General features: G+C 38.9%; 1 protein-coding gene and 1 long non-coding RNA gene across 2 annotated transcripts in view; one reads left to right on the top strand and one right to left on the bottom strand.

Annotated features, from left to right (window-relative positions):
- The window catches only part of LOC133222190 (maltase-glucoamylase-like), a 57,375-nt gene extending 37,660 nt beyond the window's left edge, over positions 1 to 19,715 (top strand). The window contains exons 28-47 of the mRNA XM_061371670.1: positions 499 to 595; positions 707 to 819; positions 924 to 1,049; positions 2,198 to 2,326; positions 2,444 to 2,551; positions 2,828 to 2,890; positions 3,138 to 3,272; positions 3,946 to 4,030; positions 4,994 to 5,132; positions 9,066 to 9,199; positions 9,624 to 9,658; positions 9,745 to 9,861; positions 11,098 to 11,246; positions 12,273 to 12,357; positions 12,467 to 12,523; positions 13,228 to 13,352; positions 13,640 to 13,728; positions 15,017 to 15,066; positions 17,110 to 17,280; positions 18,567 to 19,715. Of these exons, the coding sequence (XP_061227654.1) occupies positions 499 to 595; positions 707 to 819; positions 924 to 1,049; positions 2,198 to 2,326; positions 2,444 to 2,551; positions 2,828 to 2,890; positions 3,138 to 3,272; positions 3,946 to 4,030; positions 4,994 to 5,132; positions 9,066 to 9,199; positions 9,624 to 9,658; positions 9,745 to 9,861; positions 11,098 to 11,246; positions 12,273 to 12,357; positions 12,467 to 12,523; positions 13,228 to 13,352; positions 13,640 to 13,728; positions 15,017 to 15,066; positions 17,110 to 17,280; positions 18,567 to 18,629 (2,070 nt within the window). The 3' untranslated portion in view covers positions 18,630 to 19,715. The remainder of the gene's footprint in view (positions 1 to 498; positions 596 to 706; positions 820 to 923; positions 1,050 to 2,197; positions 2,327 to 2,443; positions 2,552 to 2,827; positions 2,891 to 3,137; positions 3,273 to 3,945; positions 4,031 to 4,993; positions 5,133 to 9,065; positions 9,200 to 9,623; positions 9,659 to 9,744; positions 9,862 to 11,097; positions 11,247 to 12,272; positions 12,358 to 12,466; positions 12,524 to 13,227; positions 13,353 to 13,639; positions 13,729 to 15,016; positions 15,067 to 17,109; positions 17,281 to 18,566) is intronic.
- LOC133222193 (uncharacterized) overlaps positions 1 to 25,812 on the bottom strand; it is a 400,427-nt gene that overhangs the window by 323,267 nt on the left and 51,348 nt on the right. The gene's annotated exons all lie outside the window — the stretch shown is intronic.

Genomic DNA, 25,812 nt, shown 5'->3' with positions numbered 1-25,812 from the left:
TGAAAGGTAGACATGGGTCAGTAGAACTACTACTTTGGGATTAATTTAGTATTTACAGAGGTAAATCAGAAATCTTGTGTCTATGTGTATATCTATGTTATTTCCTATGAAGTAGCATGTTTGCAGTTTTGAGGGAATGACCAATGAAATAGCTGAATTTCCAGTTCAGATTGGAATATATTTTTGAGTAAAGTGAACAGAATGCCACTAGCATCTTCTCCTGGTGAAGCACTTTCTTGTTAGCAAGTGTTAAAGGCAGTAATATCTCTGCTTTCCTTTCTGCCTGGTCAGTCTGAAGAAAACTGACACAAATTGTGAAGTTGAAAGTGATGCTCTGTAGGTATGCTTTGTAAGTGTGTAGGGTTTAAGTATATAATTCTGGAGTTTACTTGTACATTTGGCAGTCATGTCTCATCTTTTATTAAATGTATTAATAAATGTAAGTTAGTGAATGCTTGTGATATTTCCCTGTTAATATGTATTTTCTGTCGTTTTCAGTACGAGTTGAATTCCTATGGTCATCATCCATTTTACATGGCTCTTGAAGAAGATAGCAATGCTCATGGTGTTCTATTGCTTAACAGCAATGCAATGGGTAAGAAAAACTTAGATTTATTTTCTCAGTGTGTTTTATTTTTATGATCACTGTTTTGCAACAGTGGCAAGTCCAGGCACCCTTTTCTCATTTCAATTTCTCCATTTCCAGATGTGACATTACAGCCAACACCTGCCCTGACATACCGCACCATAGGAGGAATCCTTGACTTCTACATGGTTTTGGGCCCAACTCCAGAACTTGTTGTACAGGAGTACACTGCAGTAGGATTCTTACTGTGTTACAAACTAGTGTTTCTTTAGTTGGTTGGTTTGGTTTATTCTATTCATCTCATGTCTTCACCACAAATATTCTTTCTTATTTTTAGCTTATTGGACGACCAGTCATGCCACCCTACTGGTCTTTGGGATTCCAGTTGTGTCGTTATGGATACATGAATGACTCAGAAATTGCCCAGGTGGTGGAGGAAATGAAGGCAGCGAGGATTCCCTATGTAAGCTGGTAGCAGTTAACATCTGAACTCATGCCAGAACTTTTGTCTTCTTAGTATCAATAAAGACCATTTAAAAACACAGAATCAAAGCCCCCACCATGGTAGAGTAGAACAGACTATTTTTTTATGCCAGAGCTGAACACAGAATCACAGAATAGTTTGGGTTGGAAGGGACCTTCAATGGTCATCCAGTCAAACCCCTGGCAATCGTCAGGGTCATCTTCATCTCGATCAGGTTTTCCAGAACCACATGCAGTGTGGCTTTGAATGTCTCCAGGGATGGCACATCTGCCACCTCTCTGGGCAACCTGTGTGTTTTACCACCCTCATGTAAAGAATTTTTCTGTCACATCAAGCCTAAATATCCCTTTTTTAGTTTAAAATTATTGCCCTCATACATCTGTAAACTTTAAGCCATGTTAAATGTAGGCCATAGGCTGTTGTAATTTCTTTATCATTCGTACCAAAGCAGCACCCAGATGCCTTAGTCAGTCATGGGCTCTAGCCATGCTGGTTATGAAACAGCAATGGTCAACAAGTGAAACAAGAAAGAAAAGAAATGAATCAGCATCATTTCAGTGGTATGGTTCTATGATTCTATGGTATATTGCTCTGTGTCTTATCAGCTATGATTTGGCACAGATTGTTGCTGGGAAAGTTGGAATAGGACCCATACCTAACAAGATTATACTATATATATATATATATATATACAAATTGAATATGACTCTTCATTTTAAATGTAATAAACATCACTCTTTCAATACAGAGCAGCTGTTTCAGCAATTTCCTTACAGATATGGTAGCATACGTACAGTTTCTGTGTACATAACTGTATGTACAAATCTAGGATGTTTTTCTCTCTCATGTGTTAATTTCTACCCTTAGACTAGATGCAGCAGCAAAGGGTTTATTTTGTACTGGACTTGCTGATAGGGTGTGCAAAATTTATTTAACAGCTTTAGCTTAAAGTTACAGTTGCTACCAATTTTACAGGTCAGAAGTTTTCACAGATTGTCAATGAATTTCTATCTGGCAAAATAGAAGAAAAAATATATATATTCATTTATTTATCATTTATTCATTCATTCATTCATGTATTTATTTATTTATTTATTTATTTTTATTTATTTACTTATTAACTACAGGATGTCCAATATGCAGATATTGACTATATGGAAAGGCAACTGGATTTCACCATTGGCACACGCTTTGCTGGATTACCAGCTCTGGTTAACAGAATAAAAGAAGAAGGAATGAGATTTATCATTATCCTGGTTGGTTTTGAATGCTACTTTTAACTTTCAATATATCATTACAAATTGCAGAATGTATTCAACAGCATTTCTAAAATTGTTTTCTGAGCATACAGGTAAAAGTGGTTTTCATTGTAGGATCCAACCATCTCTGGAAATGAAACCAGTTATCCTGCCTTCTCAAGAGGTGTGCAGGATGATGTCTTCATAAAATGGCCCAATTCCAATGACATTATATACTCCAAGGTACTGTTCTTAAAAAATGGTGATAGAAGAGGCATGCTGTATCCAAGTAAACAGCATGTCAGCCTAGGCTTCAGTGCTGTCCTTGGGGGGAAAGTCTGTTAGTAGCATGGTCATACCTGGATGTAAATGACACAGGTAAAAAATACTACAAATTGAATTGCCTTCAGTTTGTGTTCTCATTCACATAGATATCAGGGAAGAATTGTTATATCTGTCTGTTGCTGATGCTCATTCAGTGTAGTTTGATTATTTTATAATAGTCCTTTGTCACATTAGGTCTGGCCATTCCTTCCTGATGTGGAAGTCAATGAGTCACTGCCTGAGGAAACCCAAATACAGGTAAATATTGATATGGTTTGCTTACTGATTCAAATATAGACAGAACAGCACATGAATTAAGGAAAATAGCAGCAAACTAGTTGACGAATCTGGTGAGAAGAATAAGGTGCTGAAACTCACTACGCTTCCTAACAGAACCAAAACAGTTAATGAAGAAGTAACTTATTTGTTTTTTTAAACAAATTCCAACATTGTAACAGGACGCTTTCAAACATGTATCTGTTTTGGTTTTCTACTATTTTTACAGCTCTATGGAGCACATGCTGCTTTCCCAGACTTTTTGCGCAATTCCACAGCAGAGTGGTGGAAGAGAGAAATCCTGGAGTTCTACAACAATCCCACCAACCCCTCAAGAAGCATCAAGTTTGATGGCCTGTGGATTGTAAGTGTAGAAATTAATTCAATTTCTGGGTTATTGGATGTGGATTGTAAGTGCAGAAATGAATTCAATTTTCTTTGCCAGACACTAGCAGAGAAATTACACAGTATATGTACTACTGATGAAGCTCAGAGGGTATTTGACTTTCTTCCTCCACTGTGACACTCTTTGCACAGGGGAAACAGGCCAGACTCACAGTTCTTCCCTTGAAACACTTTGCAGCTCCTTGTCCCTGCACCATGCCAGGGACTGTAGTGATAGGACAAGTGGTAATGGGTTTAAAATTAAACAGGGGAAAATCAGGTTAGGTATAAGGAAGAAGTTCTTTACTGTGAGGATGGTGAGGCACTGGAACAAGTTGCCCAAAGAAATGATAAATGTTCCATTCCTGGCAGTGCTCAAAGCCAGGGTAGACAGACCCTCAGGCGATATGGTCTGGTGTGAGGCATCCCTCCCTATGGCAAAGGGGTTGGAACTAGATGATCTTAAGGTCCTTTCCAACCCTAATTATTCTATGATTCTAAGATTCTGTGATTTTGTCAAGAAAACATGGAATGGCAGACTGAAACTATAGCTGCAAGGGCTTCTTCTACAACGCTGTTTGTTTGTAATACAGAATTTAGTGTGTTTTGTAGGTTTGAAGCAAATACAATCAAGTTTTGCTCTATGTTTTTAGGACATGAATGAACCAGCAACTTTTCTGAACGGTGCCATTGGGGGCTGTAGAAATGAAATCTTAAATCTGCCACCATATATGCCTCGTAAGTCTGATTACTCCTTAAGAGTTTTAGGTCATTATAGTTATTATGTAATTTCTGATATGGTGTATGTGGCATAAATATGTGAAGTTAGGTATATAAGACCACAACTCCTAACTGAAAGTGGCCCTTAAGTTCTGAGAGTATGGGTATATTTTAAACCCATCTATTTCAGTGGGATCAGTAACTGCATGACATTTTTTAAAATAAAGTTATTCTTAGCTGCTTTCATATGGATTTTGATACCTATTTGAGATCTAGGTGCGTTGCTCTAGGCATGGTGAAGAATGTAGTTCTCTATTTTGCAGTTTTCTCAGATTAATAATACAATTAATTAAAAATTTAGAAAATATTCTTGTGTCTCCTCATTACTATTCAGCTAGAATAAATAATATATATATAATACAGCTAGAACAGATAATTACCGTTATCTATACAAATACTTGAAATACTTAGCATTCTTATCTTGGCTTTACATCAGTACTTGTGTACAGTACCAATTAGTAATTTCTTTATTAATGGTTTATTAACATACTCATGTTGCTTACTCTTGTTTTCAGTTATTATGAATAGTTTCTAAGAAATTGCGAGGAGGTTAATATGCAGACACAGATCATACTCCCTGTCACACCCATTCTCTCTGTATATACGGATGATCTGATGATGCTTCCAAAGATTTGCAACGTCTTCTGAATTTGAATATACTTTGTACCCTTTGAGCCTCTTTAGTAAGAACATCTGTAACTGAGCTATTAACATTTAGAGAATCAGATGCCTAAATAGGAATGTTAGAAATATTCTATTTTGGAAATGCTATTTTTGTAATTATAAATAAATAAATGACAATGTACATGCCTAAAAGAGACTGAATGACTATGAAATGATGAAAATTAAGGAAAAGTAACTCTAATCATTCATAAACATTTGAATGTTTATTATTAAGTGGTTTTGTTCTGCTTCCACTAGATTTGGGATATCGGTCAGATGGATTATTTGTCAAAACTCCATGCATGGAAGGTCAACAGTATCTTCCAGATGGTACCCCAGCTAGACACTACGATGTCCACTCTCTTTACGGATGGTCACAAACAAAACCTACCCTAGAGTAAGTGAAGTTTGCATACTTTCTGAATATTCTGTGTCTATATTCTTCGAGGCAAACTTTCATCAGCTTATTTAACATGCCTGAGAATCCTTTCTTTTCATTTCATTATCTTTGATTCTTCAGTTCAGCTAGAAGTGGACTTTAATGTTCCAAAGTTTAAGCAGCGGTTCTGTATCTCTAGCAGTTGGGATTATTTCAGTCCCCCTACTGCCCGGTTAGCACAGTGATTTTGCCCACCGTGCAGGCAGGGTAATATGAACCTGAGCTGTTGGAAGGGATGTGCAGAAGAGGAAGTATGTCTGTACAGTTCTAAGCTGAAGCTGTGCTTCTGTGGTTTCACTACAATAAATACTTTCTGCAGCTGGAGCCAGCTAGAAGAAAAAACCCACACCTGCTTAAGCATGTCTACACCTGCAGCTGCATCACTGACATCTCAGGACAAGCAGACAAAGTCTTTGTTTTGAGTCTAGCAGTTTTAAAATCAATGACCCTGAGCAGATGCAGTTTTCAAGGTACATTTTAAAGAGAGTTTATCCAAGTCTGGTACTAAAGAAACTTACTGTTTGCACAGTTGGGGAGCAGTTCTTGGTATACCTGTTTCAAGGTCTTCATCCATATAAACATTATGTTGTACAGGCTTAATTACTGACCTGGATTATTAAATAAGATGGTTACAGTGCTGTTTCTCATATAGTTTAATTTGTATGTAATTACTTGCTATCGAGTGTTTCCTTATCCTAACTCATTCAAACACAATGTGTCTTCTTTTCAGCAGAGGTTTCTATTATGAGGCAGCCATCAAGGCTAAGCCAGGGCAATGCTCTGCATTGTAAAAGAGAGCAGTCAGTCCACACTCTGCTCTGGTATTCATTCACAAGGCAGAATGGAGAACAGGTCTGAACATCTTGATCAGCTCTTGGGAACAGTAATTACTCCAGGATAGTCTCACACCATTATTGTAATTAAAATATAAAATACTTCCTGTTTTTAGGTTTGGCTGTCATGACCTGTTTTACTCCTAGCACTGTCACTGCTTTCATCTCACACTGTACATCCAGTGAGGGAAAATGAACATAACTTTTTAAGAATGTTAATTTAAGAAGGCCTTGATAATGGCCTCTATTTAAAACAAATTGAGTAGTAGTGAAAGGGGAAAACAGTGTCTTTTAAATTGAAAACTGTGTGCATAAAGCTTGACTTTTAAGAATTCATTTTCTCAGTTCCAAGGCAAATCTCATTATCTGTTCCTTTCTGAATAGTACCCCAGCCTGCTATAGATAACATCTGATCTAATCATAATATATCTGCTGTTTCATCTCCAATTCAATGAGTAAGCAAGGAACAGTGTTTCTGTCAAGGGCTTTACAACTTTATAGACCTTGCTACCTTTAATATTACCAAAAAGAAATACAATATTAAGGCTGCTTGAATTTTTGACTGAGTGGATATTATACTTAGCAGCATGGCATTGCAGCGCTGCCAGTCAAGGCAGAAGTGAAACTGCTGACAGGACAAGAAGGAATATCTGATACTTCTGCTGTCAGCCAAATCACATGCAATTTTGGCATTGTAAGTAAATAATAATTTGATAGTAACAGGAATATTACCAACATTTCTGTGTATTAAGTATGAAAGGAAATGTAGTGAAGCATGTCCTTCTGTTTTGAAAGGTATGATAAGAGAAACTATTATAACTTACACACCTTTTGCAGATATTCTCACACTTGAAATTTATAGAAAATGTCATTTGCAAAAAAAATATATATATAGCTCAGTTTCCACTTTATTATTTGGTAGTAACTGAAGGAGTACTTGTGCAACAGAACACATGTAATTGCTTTTCATGGATACAGCTTTGGCTCAGCCCTGGAGCACAGAGTTGGCACCTTGAGTCAGCAAAACACTCAGGCCATTCTCATTCTTGAGCAGTTCTATGTATCATATACACTTCCTTTACATTTGAAATTTTATCTGCAATTTCCAAAGCATTGTTGAAGTAGACTAAGCAGAGGCTGAAAATGTTGGATAGCATGTTACAAAGAAATAAAAGTTACTAGAAAACTTACAGTTTGTCTTGGAAGAAATAATTACAGCACATTAGTCTAGTTCAATTACTACAGTAATTAAAGTGACTTCTGTATTTTTGCTGTAATTATAATGTCATTAAAGCTGCAAATCCAGTAGAAAAATAAATAAATAGTGCATTATTGAAACAGCTGTTTAGACAATTATTGTGAAGTTAGCATTGGAAAGCAGTGTGATTTAATCAGTGAAGATTCCTGATTAGTATTGTGGTTTAGTACTTTGCTATAATGATTCACAGTGGGTGCATGGCTGCAAAGGAGCTGTTCTAAGAAAGTGGAGCAGTAATGCATCCATGCTGGTCACACAGCATAGACCAACAGCATATGCTACAGAGAAAGGTGCTCATATCCTCAGTGGAGGAACCAGAACCATAAATTCCCCTGAACTCAGCGATTTTGAATTCCCCCCCCCCCCCCCCCTTAAGCTTACTTGGTTGCCTCTGCAGGTAATTTGTGGCAATGACCAAGGTTTTATTTAACCTTAAATAAAGTTTTTAACTTAAATAAATAAATAAAATAAATTAATAAAATAAATAAAATAAAGATATAAATAAAATAAAAATAAAAATATAAATATAAAATTTATAAAAAAATAAAATAAATTAATAAAATAAAAAATAAATAAAATAAAACTTTTAACTTAAATAAAGTTTTCAAGTATTTGAGGAATAAGTTTTTAAGTATTTGAGGAATGAGGTTACTTGGTTAATTGGTTCTCCATCCAGCTCATTCACACTCATACCTGCCAGACCTCAAGGGATCTTCTGAGTCATCAGCATGTCACAGTCTCCTCTCCCTGTAGTAATGATCCTTAGGAAGGCCATAGCAGTTTAGTGCCAGAACATCAGAAATACATGGCAACACTTTCCCGGTTCTAGCTATTTTTTATACCCCAAACCAAAGTGCCTGCATGTTTCCCACCCTGTAGGGATTTGCCTCTGATTTGGGAAATAAAAATAAGTCCCACCATCCTCAGAAATTAACCTCTGGTTGACATTCCTTCTGCTTATGAGGAAGACAAATGTGATCAGACCAAGAGGTCAGATAATGCTAAGGTAGTCACACACATCGGTGTCACTCCTTCACTCTAACACCTGTTACTTGCCACAAGAAGAACTGGTTTAGTATGTTGCTTCCAGACAAATCCATGTTGGCCATTCCATATTGATTATCATGTCATCTTGGTATTTCTGAAGTTATTACAGATCCATTACTTGTTCTTATATCTTTTTGGCAACTGGAGTTATATTGGCAGGTCCAATAGCTCTGGCACCTCTATTTTGCCCCTTCTGATATTTTTTATATGATTTTTGTAGAATTATTTTTAACTGCTGCTGCAAGTTTTCAGGTATGCTAAGAAAGGAATGAGGTGCCCTGGAACACATCATGGAGACCTTAGATGGAGACCTTAGAGCAAATGCAAGCTGGGCTACATCTGCAAGTTGTGGATGCTTCACCCCTGGAAGCATTCAAAGCCATTTTTGACAGGGCTTTGAGCAACCTGGTCTGGTGGAGTGTGTTCCTGCCCATGGCAAGGGGTTGAAACTAGATGATCTTTTCCCTTCTAACCCAAAACATCTAATAATTCTATAATGTTAACATGTCCTTGCCTGCCTGTTCTTTTTCCAGTTACAGGTTGGCTGACACTGCTGAGCTACTGTCAATAGGTGAATCACAGTAAATTGCCATAAAAAGCACATCTGCATTGGGTGTATGAATATTCATGCGTACAGAAATGCCCTCCTTTGCTATGAAAATATAAGCCCTTTAATTTCAGAGAATCTGGTATAATAAATTCCCATGTAATATTTCTCATGTAATTTGTTTTTTGCTGTATTTTCAATGTCAGAGGTTTGCAGGATGCCACCAAGGAGCGTGGGATCGTTATCACCCGTTCCACATATCCCAGCAGTGGAAGGTGGGCAGGACACTGGTTAGGTGACAACACTGCAGCTTGGGATCAGCTAACTGCATCTGTTATTGGTATGAGAAAGAAAAGTATCTGTATTCAATTTACTGTATGCAGTTACTTCTTCAGTTGCTTGCTTCTAGTATTCATGTGGTTTTATCTCATGTAAGCAATTTAACTGAGGAAACATAATAAGTGGTCAATACCTTTGTTAACATCTTTAGTTCTGCACTAGGTCCTAGGAACTCTTTTATTGCCTTGGGACCAACCACCTTTGTGCTCTGTGTCCTGCCCTCATTTCTTTCTTTGCTCTTGACCAATCAGTTCCCATCTCTCTCTGTAGCAATAAAACATGGCAGACTGGAATTAATGCTCCAGGTTTTTTATTCTCATTCAGCATTACAATAAGTATTATCTATGTAAGCATTAGCATAACAAAGGGGGACGAAAACTCCCACAAAACAACAGCCAGTAATATTGAATTATTTTTCCTTTCAGGTATGATGGATTTCAGTCTCTTTGGAATATCTTATGTAAGTTAATGAGCTATTACATTTAATTATCTTGATGCTGTACATAATTTTATTTTATCCCAATCGGGTCATTTTGAAACTTTCAGACAGGAGCTGATATCTGTGGCTTCTTCAGAGACTCAGAGTATGAGCTGTGTATTCGCTGGATGGAACTAGGTGCATTTTACCCATATTCAAGGAATCACAATCAGAAAGGAACAAGGGTGAGTCACAGTTTTTAAGAGTTGTTAACTGCTGGGCCTTTGCAACACAATATAGAGACCAGCCAGAACATCATACAAGCTCACCTGGCTCATTCCAAACAAAATGGACACAAAAAGATGTTTGGCTCTTTATCAAATAAAAATTATCTTTCTTTCTATGCTAACTTGCCTATAAGGCTTCCTCTCATCTGGGAAGCTTTATGCTGTTCTGGGATTTGGACTGCTCACAGGAAGCATATTCTAAGTTTGCTTTGACGGAACCCAACTCCTATGTATTTTTCCCTGTGCATCATTTTTATTTAAACACGCTACACTGGCAAGACTAAAATAGAGCGCTTTGGTGTCAAATGCACTTAAAGGGGCAAAGCTGACCTTAGTGCTCTCAGTCCTAATTGACCATAATTATACATCAAATGAGAAAATGGAACAGTGTAATGAGATTTTGGAGTAAGACTCGGCAATTTCTGTACTCTGCACATATGCCACCATCAGATATTGTATTTCTTTTAAGAGTAAAGGAAAGTAATTGCCTAAATGTCGGTCTGTGCTGGCTAAGGACTATATTGTAGAAAGCTGTAAAACAAGATAACTGGAAAAATTGAAAAAAAAAAAAATGGGAACAGCACTTCTGTTCCAGTTAAAGCTCCAGGTCTAGCAGAGTAGAGCTATTTGTATAGCATATGTCTGATGGATTAAAGTCTCCTTTTCAGAAACTGTGTGCTTTATCTTGCAGCGGCATACCTTTCGATAGGTCTTTTAATGCCTTTAAAAAAATGCAGATTCAGGATTATCATGTCACTTCCAGTCTTGCCCAATTTGCCATGGTATTGTTCAATACCTTTAATAGAGATTGGAAGTGCTCCCTGACATCAGTCATTAGTGCTTCACTCTCTGCTTGCAAGTCCTGAGTGCTGCCCTGCAGAAAAGAGGAATAATAAATTATGTAGACTAGGATGTGTCACTCCTTTGGGATGCTTTGCATTAAGCAGTTTTTATAGTATTCCCCACAGGTTTTTCTCACCATTTCCCTCTCCAGTTCCCCTCTTAGGGCTGACAGTGGTACCTGCTGATTTTAGTGTCACTTACTTCTTAATTGAAGCATAAATAAATGAAGGTATTCTAATTTGGCAGAGAAATTTCCTTGTCTTTCTCTTGCTTTGTTGATTTTGGGTGGTTTGGGGTTTTTTGTAGCTTTTCTGAGCAAAACCCAGCTCTACTAACAAAGGTCTCTTTTAGAGGCAAGATCCTGCTTCCTGGAATGCAACATTTGAGGAGATTTCCAGGAATGTTTTGAATATAAGATACACCTTGCTACCTTATTTCTACACTTTAATGTATGAAGCCCATGCCCATGGCAGCACTGTGATCCGCCCCATGCTTCATGAGTAAGTGGGACTCATATGCTCTTCTTATCAAGAACTTCCACTGAAAATTTTGTAGTTATGACCCTCATAACACTGAAATTTTCCTTTTAGTTACAGCAATTATTATTTGAAAAAAAAAAAAAAACAACAAAACAACCACAAGGTTAAAAGTATGAGCTTTCAATATCAAGCGTGACTCGATTAACACTAGTTCTTCATTTTTCAAAACTGAACATCTTACTTTCTGGGAGTAAAATTCAAATTTTAAATCTCACCTTTAACCTCTTCTGGGGCAAGGAACAGAATGCGAAGTGTATGTAGAATAAAAAAATAAAAAAAAAATTAAAAAAAAGCAAAAAATTGCTGGATAAAATCTTTTGAGAAAAGAAGCAGCAATTCTGCCATAAATCATGAGAGTTTTGCAGGGGAAAAAAAAAAAAAACAACTGGCTTTTTTCTTATGCCCAAGCTTATATAGCAGATTTTTATTTATTTTTTTTTTTTATTAATGCTGTTAGACACACAAGCTTTCTTTGCTCATTGTCAGGTGGGTCAGTGCCTGCAAAAACTTTACTTCTTCTGTTGTGGAGTTAGATGTGCTGTTCATCTATACGCATGTCTTGTCTGAGGAACACTGAGCTGTTCACATGTATTGACTTCCTCTTTTCAAAGCAATTGCCTAAGAAAAAAGTAGCACAAGTTAGAAGTGTTTCCCAGTCTGTCCAGTACCTAATCTTATTACTGCTAATACTGGTCAGGCACAACAGACCTTCTGAGTTTTGTGATCTAAATACACTGACAAGCTGTGGCAAAGAAACGGAAAAAGAAAGCTAATAGCTTGCATTTCTCTAATGAGTTTCACTTTAGGACCTTTGTGCATTCCTGCCAAGCATTAACTGATTTATGAATTATTAATAGTAGAATAAAGATGAGGAAATATTAGGTACTACGAACAGTACGTTCAAATGCTGACAATAATTTTTTAAAGAAGGAACACTTTGGAAAAGTTCAGCATGCAATGTTTAATCGTTATTCTGCTAACTTGAAGGTTTGTAGAAGACAGAACAACCTGGGAAATATACGAGCAGTTCCTTTGGGGACCTGCACTGCTCATCAGTCCTGTGATGCAACAGGTACATTTTTAAGCACTTAAGAAAATACTAATGTCACTTTAGCTTTCACTTATCACTGTCACTTCACTTTTTCATTTAAGGTACCTAAACCAAGTATTCTTAATTCCAGAATGCTGTAACAGTGAACGCTTACTTACCCAATGCCCGCTGGTATGATTACCACACAGTAAGTAATTTTAAAAACTGTATTTTATATGTCTTCTTCACAATGCTGCTTAGACAGCAGAAGGGTGTCCTGAGAGTAGTGGTGAGGTGTGAAGCCCTGCCCACCCTTTTACAAATTTCCATTCAGTATTGCTTCTTAGCAATGTAACAGCTACCTAGCTAATAAAAAAAAAAAAAAAAAAAAACCAACAAAAAACAAACAACCTTGATTTCTGTAATTATTACCCCACACTAATATATAATAACATGACCACAGTTAGAGAAATTAAATTGAGGTCCTTCTGTTGACTTTTTTAAGCCTTAAATAATATACATAATGACTTTGTAAGGAATACTGGAATGGAGAAACACAAAACACATTTAGCTGCATCATCTTTCACAGGAAATAAGAAAAGATTTGGTAATTGGAAGAACAGGCATCACAGATCATTTCATTAATCACAAGTTTGTATTTCATCAGACTGGCCCCTTTAGTTTGGCTACTGTGACCTATACTCAAGGCAATCTTTTATAGATACTGCATTTCAGTTTCTCTTATAAGCATTAGGTAGTTACTTCTGCAGTAAAAAGTCCTACTTCATCAGGCTAGCAAAACATGATAAACTCATTATAAAAAAAACCCCAAAAAAACAAACAATCAAACCCAAACAAACCAGTAAAGTGGGAGCAACTCAGTAGAGGATTTAAAAAATCTTTTGTACATAGGATGAAGATATTGGCTTTAGGGGAGAGTTCAGACTTTTACCATCTCCTTTGGAACATATCAATCTGCATATCCGGGGTGGATACATCCTTGCTTGGCAAAAGCCTGCTAATACAACTTTTTACAGGTAAGATTGACTGAAATTTAAAATTTAGTTTTGCACAAATACAAATAGATAAAATACTGTCAGTCCTCAGAGAAGATCCAGGTATGATGGCACTGGAGCTTTATGGCTGGCTTTTCTTTCCTCCTGATGGCGTCCTTTAAATTTCATAGGATTAGTTTAAGAAGATGACTTTGAGAGGTAAATTGAGTGGCATGTAATATTTTTTTTAAAGCATTTTAACATTTGCAAATATGAAATGTGATTGGTTACCTGAGGATACTGAGAGAAAAATACTATGTTTTCTATAGCCGAAAAAACCCCATGGGACTCACTGTCGCTTTGAATGACACTCTGAGCGCAGAAGGACAGCTTTATTGGGATGATGGGGTTCGCATTGGTATGTATGATGTTTTTTGCCTTCATAAAATCTTTTTTTTTGCTATGAGGAAGAATGGTCAAGTTATTTTTCCGGCTTTAAACTGCATAATGCTATGACTGATAGACTTAATATGTTGCATGAGGGAAATTGTGCCTGGGATGGAAGGCAACACAGATAACAAGGATTTGTCCTCAAACCAATAGGAACTGTAAGTGTAGATTATGTGGGAAGCTTTAACTAATTTTGTCAACATTACTGAACTTAAATTGTCTTCAGATAAGAGATATTTAAAGTCATTTATCCTTTCCATCCAGTGTATTACTGTTCTGGGTTGTAATAATGATAAGCTATCACCCGAGATTACTGCAAGTAATAGCAGAAAATGGTGTGATTTTGCATAATGATGTGTAGGGAAGTTTGCAGGATGTTGATAGTGTATTTTCTGGTGCTTCACTTACACCACTCTCTGTTAGCACTGGATTTCAGAAACGATGGCTAGGTTTATGGAAGTCTGATGATAAATGAAATTAGCATAGACTACAAGGTGCCTCTCACCAGGATGCCTGTGATCTAGTTTTGGTAAGGCAGAAATGCAAGAACCTACAGTGCTTGTGATTATCAACATTACTTTAGTGACAGGACAAGGAGTAATGGGTTTATACTTAAACAGGGGAAGTTTAGGTTAGATATAAGGAAGAAGTTCTTTGAGGGTTGTGCAGCAGTGGAATAGGTTGCCCAAAATGCTCCATCCCTGGTAATATTCAAGGCCAGGTTGGACAGAGCCTTGGGCAAAATGGTCTAGTGTGAGGCCTCCCTGCCCATGGCAGGGGTGTTGGAACTAGGTGATCTTAATGTCCTTTCTAACCATTCTATGATTCTATAATTTAGTGCTTAATAATAGGATTGGTAAAATATACAACAGCAATTTCTATCAATCATGGCTGTGCCACTGGACAGTGAATAGGGTTGGATGTGGGAAATTATTTCCATGCCTTCCTCAGCAAGAAACATTTTTTCTTTTTCTGGTCTTAATACCCGGGATCTTCCTAATGCTGTTTGTTTGCCTTCTTTTGTATGAGACCTCTAAAATGTTCTTACTTTGTCCTCATTTAATTAGCATGCTGTCCTCTAATGAAAGTATTTTATGCTCAAAAGTGTATATCTTTTGGAAATACAAAAGTATATTCATGTGTAGATACATACCATATGTTGATGTCTAAAGTACGTAGACACAATTTTTGTACTGAAATTTTGATAACGTGTTCAGGTGAATAACAAATACATTTTATTTTATTCTTTTTGCCAGATGCATACGAAGATGGTGTTTATCTGCTAACATCATTTACTGCTAATCAGGTAAGTACTGTTAGCTCACATTTCTTTTAATTATCAGTTTAGGTGATTACTATTATATTTTTAACTTTGGGCATTTTAATTTAGAACTTCATAATGCCTTGGTATTATCTTACCCTAACATTAACTTGTACTCATAATGGACTAGACTACAAGTAATATGATTAAACTGCATCAAGAACAACTTTAAGAATGATTCTGAAGTTATCAGTTATAGTGTATTGTTAAACAAAGTGTACATTTATGACGTAATTTCTGATGTAGTTCTGAAAGTGCAAGTTTATTTCATAAATTAGTTCTATACAGTGAAAGGGCATATCAGTGCTGAACCTCTGGAACATGCAGAGGGGTCAGTACAGCTATGCCAGTAAGACCAGCACTTGCCAGTGAGAAGGAAGCTGGCGGTTGCAGACAGGAGGCTTTAAGGTCAGAAGGCTTTGACCCTGGCTTACAGCTGCAGAGAAATATGACTCCCCAGCAAAAAATTTGGTTTTATTCTCAAGAATGGGCACGTAAAATTGTTCCCAATCCATTTTGCAAGTTCAGGGTCTTTGCTGTTCTCTACCTTGTTGTTCAGCTATGCTGCTGCTCCCAAAAGAAAGAAATGTTCATAGGGTCAGAAGAAGGGCATCTCTGTTTTTTTTGTAATTTATTGTGTGGAATCTTAGTTCTGGGGAGAAGCAACAGAATATAGAGTCATTGGCAACTACAAAATAAATCACTCTCTAAAATGGCAAAGAGGGGAGAACAAGATCTGTCCCATTAATGAGTTCTACTTATGCCCTCCCACTGATGACAAAACCAAGATGTGTTTGTGGTTATGAACTGTAAACCTGAGTCCTAGTTCTCCAGGCATCCTAGGATGTGTACATTGACCTCATTCTATAGAAACAGCTCAGTATCCTGTAGGAGGTGGTGGGTTTTGCTGCTGTAGCCACACTGCTCTGCAAAGCCTGCAAGAAACAGCCTCATGGGGGGATGGAGAAAGTGGTTCAGTGCCAGCACAGCCAACACAGTTCGGTATCACTTGTTGTCTTTATTCTTCAACATAGAAAATCTGGCATTCATTCCTGGATAACGGACTCAATGAATGGGAGTGCTCATTTTAAGTATTGGCTTTTCTAGGATGTTGTGTTTCAGTTTTTATCATAACCAGTTGAATATCTGGAATTAAATTAGACTGTAATTATGTTGACTTTTGGTTTAAAAGAAATGCTTTTCTATTGTAATAGAAAACACACTTTATTTCATTAGTTTTCCAGAGTGCCAAAATGTCTTTTAATTTTCTTTCTTCTAATTTAATTCTGTTTTTATTAAGTAACTGGATGTTAATTGCTAAGGAAGAGAAGTTTGTTTTGCTAATATTCAGTATTTGCAGTTGAAAGGAGAATATAAAATAAATTCACCTTTTCCTGATTCTAAAAGAAGCTGGTAAGGAAAAGCCTAATTAAACAGTCTTTGAATCAACCAACACTGAAAAATACTCACAATAAAAGTAACATTCTCTAAGTATTAAATATGCAGAATTGTGTCACAGCACATCTGAATGGGTTCACACTTGGGCTGTGAACCAGCAGGCACCTCTCTGGGCTGCTCAACATAGCATTTGCTCTCTGGAGACCTACTGGACCTGGGCACACCCCAAAGAAACCATGTGCCTGTAATCTACCTAAAATCATAGCCACTGAAATGTGTAGGGACCTGCAAGGGCTGAAAGAGGTGATGGAGGGGTGGAGGAGCTGTTACAGGAAGGCATAATGCAGCAAGAGCAAGAGCCTGGATCAGTCTCACAGAAGCTAGCAGATGAGACTGTGTTAGGGAAAGAGTGGCAATTAAAGACACAGCAGAGTTCAGGGTCTAACCAGATTAACAATATGAAGAAAACGGAAGCCTTCAACATTTGGAAAATGAGTGGCAACATATTGGTATTGAAAAAAAAAAAAAGAAAGCAAGAGAAAAGTTAAAGTGGATGTGTACCAGTCCAGTGGCAATCTCCAGTCTTTCTTTTCCTTTTTTTTTTTTTTTCCCTTTTCCTTTTCCTTTCAGAATGTTTTAGATATTACGGTTTTGCATCATGGTTACTCTGATCCAAACAACCTGATGTTTACTGAAATTAAAGTCCTGGGGGTGCCCTCCAAAGTTACACAGGTGACTGTATTGCAGAATAGTGGGACAATTGCATCATCTCATGCTGTGGACTACAATGACACCAAGCAGGTGAGGTGCCATTTGCAGGGTAATGCCACCTTATGGTTGCATATGTGCTCTTAAACATTTGGAGATCCAGTTCTCAGCTGTAATACCATATTTAAAATGTATTTAACAGGATGATTATACCATACACTGTTTATTATACAGTACACTGATTATACTATAAAGTACCTAATGTGCATTAGGTATTGTAGAGCTTTTCAGCACAGCAATTGCTGTTAGGAACCCAAACTGCTTCCAGCAGTGGAAAAGTGGTGGATTTTAGGTTGTGCTTTGTTTCCAGTCTTCTTAATAGCTTACTTGCGACCTGTGAGATTTGAAGGAAGGAAAAGCAACTACAAGTATTTTCATCGTCTCAACATGACCCCATTGCTGTTAGTCTTGTCTGACAGCATTTTCATTGCCCAACCCTTTTTGCCTACAGTCATTCCCTATTCTTTCATATCACATCTTGGCTGTAGGCATTGCAGCACAGGGTTCTTTCTTACATTAGAGTCAAATCCCACTTCTAAAGTTATTGGCACACTTTCTACCACATTCAGAGCCCTGGGACTTCCACATGCATGGGTGATACCGGTCCAGAGCAATCTCCCTCCCACCTCCCTGGACAGTAAAGTCAGGCACTAATAAAGCAGCTGAAATAAATATGTATAACTGTATTGCCATTTGAGATGGCACTTCTGTGGACCATCCTTCAGGTATGAACAGAACAGCTGAGGCATTCAGTCTTGCCAGTTTTCTTAGAGGGAGTCTGTCTAGACTCTTCTATTGCTGGGATCTTACTACCCTTCCTTTGAAATTCAGTATTCTGTTAAGTCTTAGTTCTTTCTCTTTCACAGAAAGCTGGAAATATGTGAGTTTTGTACCTAACCAAAAAGATGAGTTAAAAATGTAAAATCAAATGAAAATGTTTCATTCTGCTGTTGACTTTTGGATGGAAAAAAAAGGGGGAATTCATATGCTCAGCTGAATCACAGGATGTTCCAAGTTCTGCTGCCTCTTTAAAATCCAAAAAAAAAAAAAAAAAAAAAAAGAAAAGAAAAAAAGTAACAGGAATGTCAACTCTAAAAGGGCCTCTGAATCAAGGGAATGGATCAGAGCCTCACCATCAGAAATCCAGAAATCTATGCTGGTTAAACTATGTTTATAGTGGTACAAACACAAAAGCAAATGAAGAGGCATAAATTCTTCTTACCTAAACCAAGAAGCCACTATCTCTGATGAATATAGAAAAAGCAGTGGAGCTTCAGGGCAGAATTGCTAATTGCTCATTTTGTCCATTTTATTCACAGCTCCTGACAATCACAAACCTTCAACTTGAATTAGGCAGAAGCTACACCGTGCAATGGAGCTAAAATGCCTGCAAAATAACATCACCCATACCTCTGAATCTTCTCACAATTTTAGAACTGTATTTCAAATTTCCCACTTTCATACTGCATCTGTGTCATCTTACAATACTTTTTATTATAAAAACATACTAGTTAGTTCATTTTCATGCATTATGGATACAAAGCAGTCACATTTCAGTATTGTTGAAGGCCAACTACAAGGTCTCCATGCGACGAAAAATCTGCAATTTAAACAGCATGGCACTTCCATATAACTTTATCTTTCAAAACTGAGAACTGAATGTAAACCTCCATGTTTTTTCAGAATAGTATCTCTGGATGGCCTCATGTGTGCCAAATCTTTGTTTCATTAAAAAAAGAAAAAGTGCAGTTGGTGTCAGCTGCATGGATTTGGGGCTGTAATTCTGCATATATTTAATTCATCTTAATTTTAATTCTGGCTATGTAAGTCACTACTACGGAGAAGTATTTAAGGCCAGACAAAACAAGTGTTTTCAGATTACTGATTTAGCATGAAATGATGTTTCAATTTGTTGATATATAAAATACTAAAATACTTGTAGAAGTCATAGGGTTTCCTTTTTGCAGAGGTGTCAACAGGGCTTTTGTATGACTTTAGTCAGACATTTATGTTCCCCAGTGTTTTGATCTGAACATGTAAGATTAAACTTGAAGTTTCAAGGTTAACTAATAAATGTTGGTCTCTGAGTGTTCATTTAGCTGAAGGAAATGCTGTTGTATGTTTACTATAATAGTAATTCATATTAAAGTCTCTTTGTATCCCAAGAGTGCAACATGTGATATAAACAGATTGGTAAAGCATGTTTACAATTAAATTTGATGGGAATAAACTGCTGTCAAAGGTAATATCAAATTCTGGTAACTGTGCTTAAGATTCATTTAAAGGATTCCCCTCTGCTTTGAAATTTTGTGGTAAAACAGCTGAGTAGCAAACATCTCATAGGTGGATCAATGTAATTAATTTATTGAATTTATTGAAACTGAATTTATTGAAGGTTCCCCATAAAATAATAATGAAATTGTCAATCCAGAGAAAATGATCATTTAAGTTACCATTTTAACAAATATTTTTGTCTGAAGGAACACACTACACTGTATTTCTGAAGCTAGTGGTGAACAGCTACTTAAGTAAGCTGGTGTAATGACACGTCCCATCACCGCAGAGAGGGGAACTGCAGGTTACTAACCCTTCAGCCTATGATATGGTTTAGAGCGAGGTGTCCCTGCCCATGGCAGGGGGGTTGGAACTTGATGATCTTGAGGTCCTTTCCAACCCTAACTACTCTATGATTCTATGATTTCCTCTCACGTCACCTCCTACCACTTTGCATCCACCAGATTTATTTCTGATTAGATTTATCTGGGGAACCTCACTGTTCTGTCTTCTTGGTTTTGAGAGCCTCAGCACCTCAGCTGAGCTGTCTGCGCTTTTGCCACAGCCTGCAGCTGCTACCAAGTCTTCAGAATAATAATTCATGAGGAGCTCAAACAGGCTGAGAAATTACAGCTTCAGACATGGGTTGTCCACTTTAGGGAGTACTCCCTGGCGTGTCTCTTCCTGCAGTTTTTACAAGCAGGGCAGTCCAGCAGACCTGGTCACCACCACTCGCTTCTGGAACATCTGTGCAATAGCACTGTCCTCTGGATATCACAGAAGCAGAACACTGAACTCGGGGACATTTCAATGCAGGTTGATAGTAGCTCTTCAGGTAATGCTTCTCTTTGGGTCTGATACCTACATGTGTTGGGAAACATCTCCTGCTACATGACATCCCATTAAAATCCACAAGCCATGGTGAGTAGTGGGCAGCTTTCAACAGAAGGAAGTGAGCAGCAAGAAGCATACTACATGTGTACAGGATGGGATTCTTTGACTCCCACTCCCTCACTAGTTTGACTTTCTAGCACTTAAAAAAATTGCTCATAATATAGCACAACACCACCAGAGGTTGACACAATCCTGCTGCCCACTGCAGCAGAAGATTCTCACTGAAGGCACAATACCTTCCCTGAAAACCATGAAGTTCTGCTTTCAATATCCTTTTCCAGAACTTTATTGGCTGCTTCCCTGGGCAAAATAAATCCAAAGAAAACAGTATTTGTAAAAAGTCATATATTTGTTTGGTATATTAAAGTTTTCAGCAACTTTTCTCTAGTATTAAGATACCAGATGGATGCTATGAATAGTACACTGCTGTGGGCTTGCCCCATAAGGCATCAAGACAGTGCTACAGACCCAACAGACTGCTGAAAATGGGGAGAGTGTATTGAAACACTGCTTGACATGCATCCTGCTCTGAAACCTGTGCTGAGCACAGCCAGAGGCAGGCACCACTAGATAAAGCTTTTTGCACTGAGCCATTATCCATTTGTTTGGATGAATGGACAAAAGGAAAGCTCACTTCATAATGAGATATTCTGCCTTTTTAATTCCTGAACAAAATGAAAGTTTAAGCCCGACCACTTTCAGCAGTGTTCTTCATTTCGTATATAAGCTGAAATTGGCCTTTGAGACAGACACATGGATATACTGTATATGTATACAGAAATGTGTGCATACACACCTATTTATCCATTATATATATATACACACGAACATAGTATACGCATATATGCATATATATGTGCACATGTAACTACATGCATTTTATTTCATCATGTGTAAATGAAGCTCCTCTTTACAGAGAATTTTTAAAAAGTTTAATAATGTTCAGGTTTTGGGGGAACTACGCCAGAGAACAGCCAGCTGCAAACAGGACCTTTCAAGTACACTTTTTTTTGTTCAAGAAATGTTCAAGTTTTAAGTTGCTCATCCCAGAGCCAACCCAAACCTCATGGGAATCAGTGAGTTTCTGTCTGTGGGCTTTGAACCAACTCCCGATAGGTCTGTTTTTTAAAACCTGTGTCTCCCACCCCTGGCATGGGCAAAGCTTAATTTACTAGAGCAAAAATGGTCTTCAAAAGCACTGTTGCAGACCGAAAGCACATCCTGGAGATTACATCAAGGTCGAATAACAGGTTAATGAACTTCGTAAAACTGTCTCACCTAGCCATGTAATTAGAAGTTTTAATTAAGAAGGAACTTTGGCATTCCGGGTGCTTGAACCTTGGCATGCAAAGGCTTGGAAAACAGAAATGTGTGGCAATTTCACTTAAAGTCTAATGGTGGTTGTGCAGATCCTTCCAGCTTTGGCTAACATACTTCAGCAAGGCAAAGAAATGTGTTATGGCAATAAAAGAGCAGTAGATACAGAAAACATATCCAAAGAATCCCTCTGTAGATAACAGATTTTCAGGTACCAGAGGATAATCCCATCTGTTTTAAGGAATATACATTTCTTTAGCCACATAAGGAATGGGTAATGCTGCAGTTACTTATTGCTGCAGCAGTGAAGGTGCTGCACAAGCTGAGCTGTGCTCCAGCTCCCCAGGCTAGCCTGAGTACAGGGCCACTGGCCAGCCAGCAACAGGATAGCTGGAGGCCAGGTCCGTAACTCCATCACAAATTGCCAGGAAACCACACTTCCAATGACAGGCAGCATAACCTCCAATACTTCATAGCATAGAACTACTTCATACCCAATTAATATTAATTCATCAACCTGCCTAGTAAGCACAGCAATTAGCTTGTGCACATAGCCAACCCAAAGGAGAACACTGACGAAATGTGGCATTCTGGATTGAAAGGCCAAGGTGAGTTTCTTTGGAGAATTCCTACCTGGCTTCTGTGTCCTCTGCTAGGAAAGCTCTGCTTTTGGTCTTAAAAAGAGAGAAATCAGAAAAAATATAAAACTGTTTTCATTTCATTCCTTTTCACAAATAGTGAGCATATCAGACATCTCTGCAACCTTCTGCATCATTTAGTAGTGGCTATAGCAATATGTTGTATTCAGATTTGACTACCTTTCTCATGCTTCATAAGTAAAAGGATCCAAGAATCCTTCAATACCACACCCATGTGGAGCACAAACCTGCCTGCGAATAGCTAGAAGCTTTCTTTCTATCAACCACAATGTGATGAGCACCATCGAGGTACAGTTCTCTAAATTACAGCCCCACCAGTTGCATAGCTGGAGGACATTTCCGGAGGATTGTCCTGTAATAACCAGAGGATGACTTACCTTGAACAGATCATAACTCAAAACCTATGGAAACAATAATGACATACCAGAGATTCCAGGATGTTTTTGCGTTGGAACCCAGACCTCCAGGCCACTGGATTAATTCCTGCAGTATCACATCTGGCACTACTGCTACCTGGGAAGATGATAGAAACTATAGTTTTCATCAATATTGTTGCAGCATATTCTACAGAAATAGTGAGGTTTATAAATATTTCTGGTTCTCATAAACTAAAAAATATAGAATCATAGAATCATAGAATAGTTAGGGTTGGAAAGGACCTTAAGATCATCAAGTTCCAACCCCCCTGCCATGGGCAGGGACACCTCTCTCTAAACCAAGAGCTCGTCCAACCTGACCTTGAACAGTGCCAGGGATGGAGCATTCACAGCCTCCCTGGGCAACCTATTCCAGTGCCTCACCACCCTAACAGGAAAGAATCTCCTCCTAATATATCCAATATAAACTTCCCCTGTTTAAGTTTTAACCCATTACCCCTTGTCCTATCACTACAGTCCCTAATGAAGAGTCCATCCCCAACATCCCTATATGTCCCCTTCAGATACTGGAAGGCTCCTATGAGGTCTCCACGCAGCCTTCTCTTCACCAGGCTGAACAGTCCCAACTTTCTCAGCCTATCTTCATATGGGAGGTGCTCCAGTCTCCTTATCATTCTCGTGGCCCTTCTCTGGACTTGTTCCAACAGATCCATGTCCTTTTTATGTTGAGGACACCAGAACTGCACACAATACTCCAAGTGAGTTCTCACAAGAGCGGAATAAAGGGGCAGGATCACCTCCTTCAACCTGCTGGTCACACTCCTTTTGATGCAGCCCAGGATACGGTTGGCTTTCTGGGCTGCAAGCACACACTGCTGGCTAATGTTCATTTTCTCATCGACCAGCATCCCCAAGTCCTTCTCCGCAGGGCTTCTCTGAATCTCTTCTCTGCCCAGCCTGTAGCTGTGCCTGGGATTGCTCCGACCCAGGTGTAGGACCTTGCACTTGGCATGGTTAAACTTCATGAGGTTGGCATCAGCCCACCTCACAAGCGTGTCAAGGTCCCTCTGGATGGCATTCCTTCCCTCCAGCGTATCAACCGAACCACACAGCTTGGTGTCATTGGCAAACTTGCTTAGGGTGCACTCAATCCCACTGTCCATGTCACCAACAAAGATGTTAAACAAGACCGGTCCAAACATCGATCCCTGAGGGACACAACTCGTTACAGGTCTCCAGCTGGACATTGAGCCATTGACCACAACTCTTTGCGTGCGGCCCTCCAGCCAGTTCTTTATCCACTGAGTGATCCACCTATCAAATTGATGTCTCTCCAATTTAGAGACATGGATGTTGTGTGAGACAGTATCGAACACTTTGCACAAGTCCAGGTGGATGACATCAACTGCTCTACTGCTGTCCATCATTTCTGTAGCCCCATCATAGAAGGTCACCAAATTGGTCAGTCAGGATTTCCCCTTAGTGAAGCCATGCTGGCTGTCACCAAGCACCTTGTTGTTTTTCATGTGCCTTAGAATGCCTTCCAGGAGAATCTGCTCCAAGATATTGCCAGGCACAGAGGTGAGACTGACTGGTCTGTAATTCCCCAGGTCATCCATTTTCCCCTTCTTGAAAATGTGGGTTATATTCCCCTTTTTCCAGTCGTCGGGAACTTCACCTGACTGCCATGACTTTTCCAAATATGATGGCTAGCAGCTTAGCAACTTCAGTTGCCAGCTCCTTCAGGACCCACGGATGGATTTCATCAGGACCCATGGACTCTTCCCAGGCTGCCTGTCCTTGCTTCCACTTTCTATAAAACTCTTTTTTCATTTGAATTTTCCTCAGCAGCTCCTTATCCACCGAAGGAGGTCTCCTGGCCCTCCTGCTGCACTTCCTTCTAGTTGGGGTGCAACACTCCTGAGCTTGTACCAGGTGATCCTTGAAGACCAACCAAGAGTCTTGAGCCCCCCTGCCCTCTAGGGCTATATCCCATGGAACCTTACGAAGCAGGTTCCTGAAGAGGCCAAAGTCTGCTCTCTTGATGTCCAGGGCAGTGAGCTTGCTGTACGCTCTTCTCACTGTCCTAAGGATCTCAAATTCAACCATCTCGTGGTTGCTGCATCCAAGGCTGCCCTGCAGTACCACATTTCCAACCAGCCCTTTCCTGTTGGTGAGCACAAGGTCAAGCATGGTACCTCTCCTTGTCGGTTCCTCTATTACTTGCAGAAGGAAGTTGTCTTCCACACAACTGAGGAACCTCCTGCATTGCTTGTGCAGGGCCGTACCCTCATTCCAACAGATGTCAGGGTGGTTGAAGTCACCCATGAGAATGAGGGCCTGTGAGCGTGAGGCTTTTCCTATCTGCCTATAGAGTGCTTCATTCGCAGATTCCTCTTGATCAGGTGGTCTATAACAGATCCCCACAGTAATGTCTCCCATTGCTGTTTTCCCTTTAAGCCTGACCCACAAACTCTCTGGAATATCTGGAACGCTTGCATTCTTTGCCTTTTAGAAGATGCCAAGTTGAGTAGCTCCAGAAAGGACGCCTTCAACACTAGAGCAAGGGGAAACACAGCATCCAGGAACCTCAATTCTGAGCAGAGAGAGCCACTAAGAGAGCCTTCAAGTCCTTGACAGGCCTTGCCCAGGAGCCGGCAGCTCAGCCTGGAGAAGAGAAGGCTGTGTGGAGACCTCATAGCAGCCTTCTAGTATCTGAAGGGGGCCTATAAGGATGATGGGGAGGTTCTCTTCGTTAGGGACTGTAGTAACAGGACAAGGGATAATGGGTTCAAACTTAAACAGGGGAAGTTTAGGTTAGATATAAGGAAGAAGTTCTTTACTGTGAGGGTGGTGAGGCACTGGAAGGGGTTGTCCAAGGGAGCTGTGAATGCTCCATCCCTGGCAGTGTTCAAGGCCAGGTTGGACAGAGCCTTGGATGATGTCCCTGCCCATGGCAAGGGGGTTGGAAGTTGGTGATCTTAAGTTCCTTTCCCACCCTAACCATTCTATGGTCCTATGCTGTTGTGTGATTATCCTTCCTC

This window comes from Neopsephotus bourkii, unplaced genomic scaffold (genome assembly GCF_033783945.1).
Source record: "Neopsephotus bourkii isolate Nb327-2 ecotype Australia unplaced genomic scaffold, CSIRO-AGI_Nbou_v1 NB_1574, whole genome shotgun sequence".
In the NCBI taxonomy this organism is placed as follows: Eukaryota; Metazoa; Chordata; class Aves; order Psittaciformes; family Psittacidae; genus Neopsephotus; species Neopsephotus bourkii.
The sequence above is the reverse complement of the archived record's forward strand: the minus strand, read 5'-3'. Positions and strand labels throughout refer to the sequence as shown.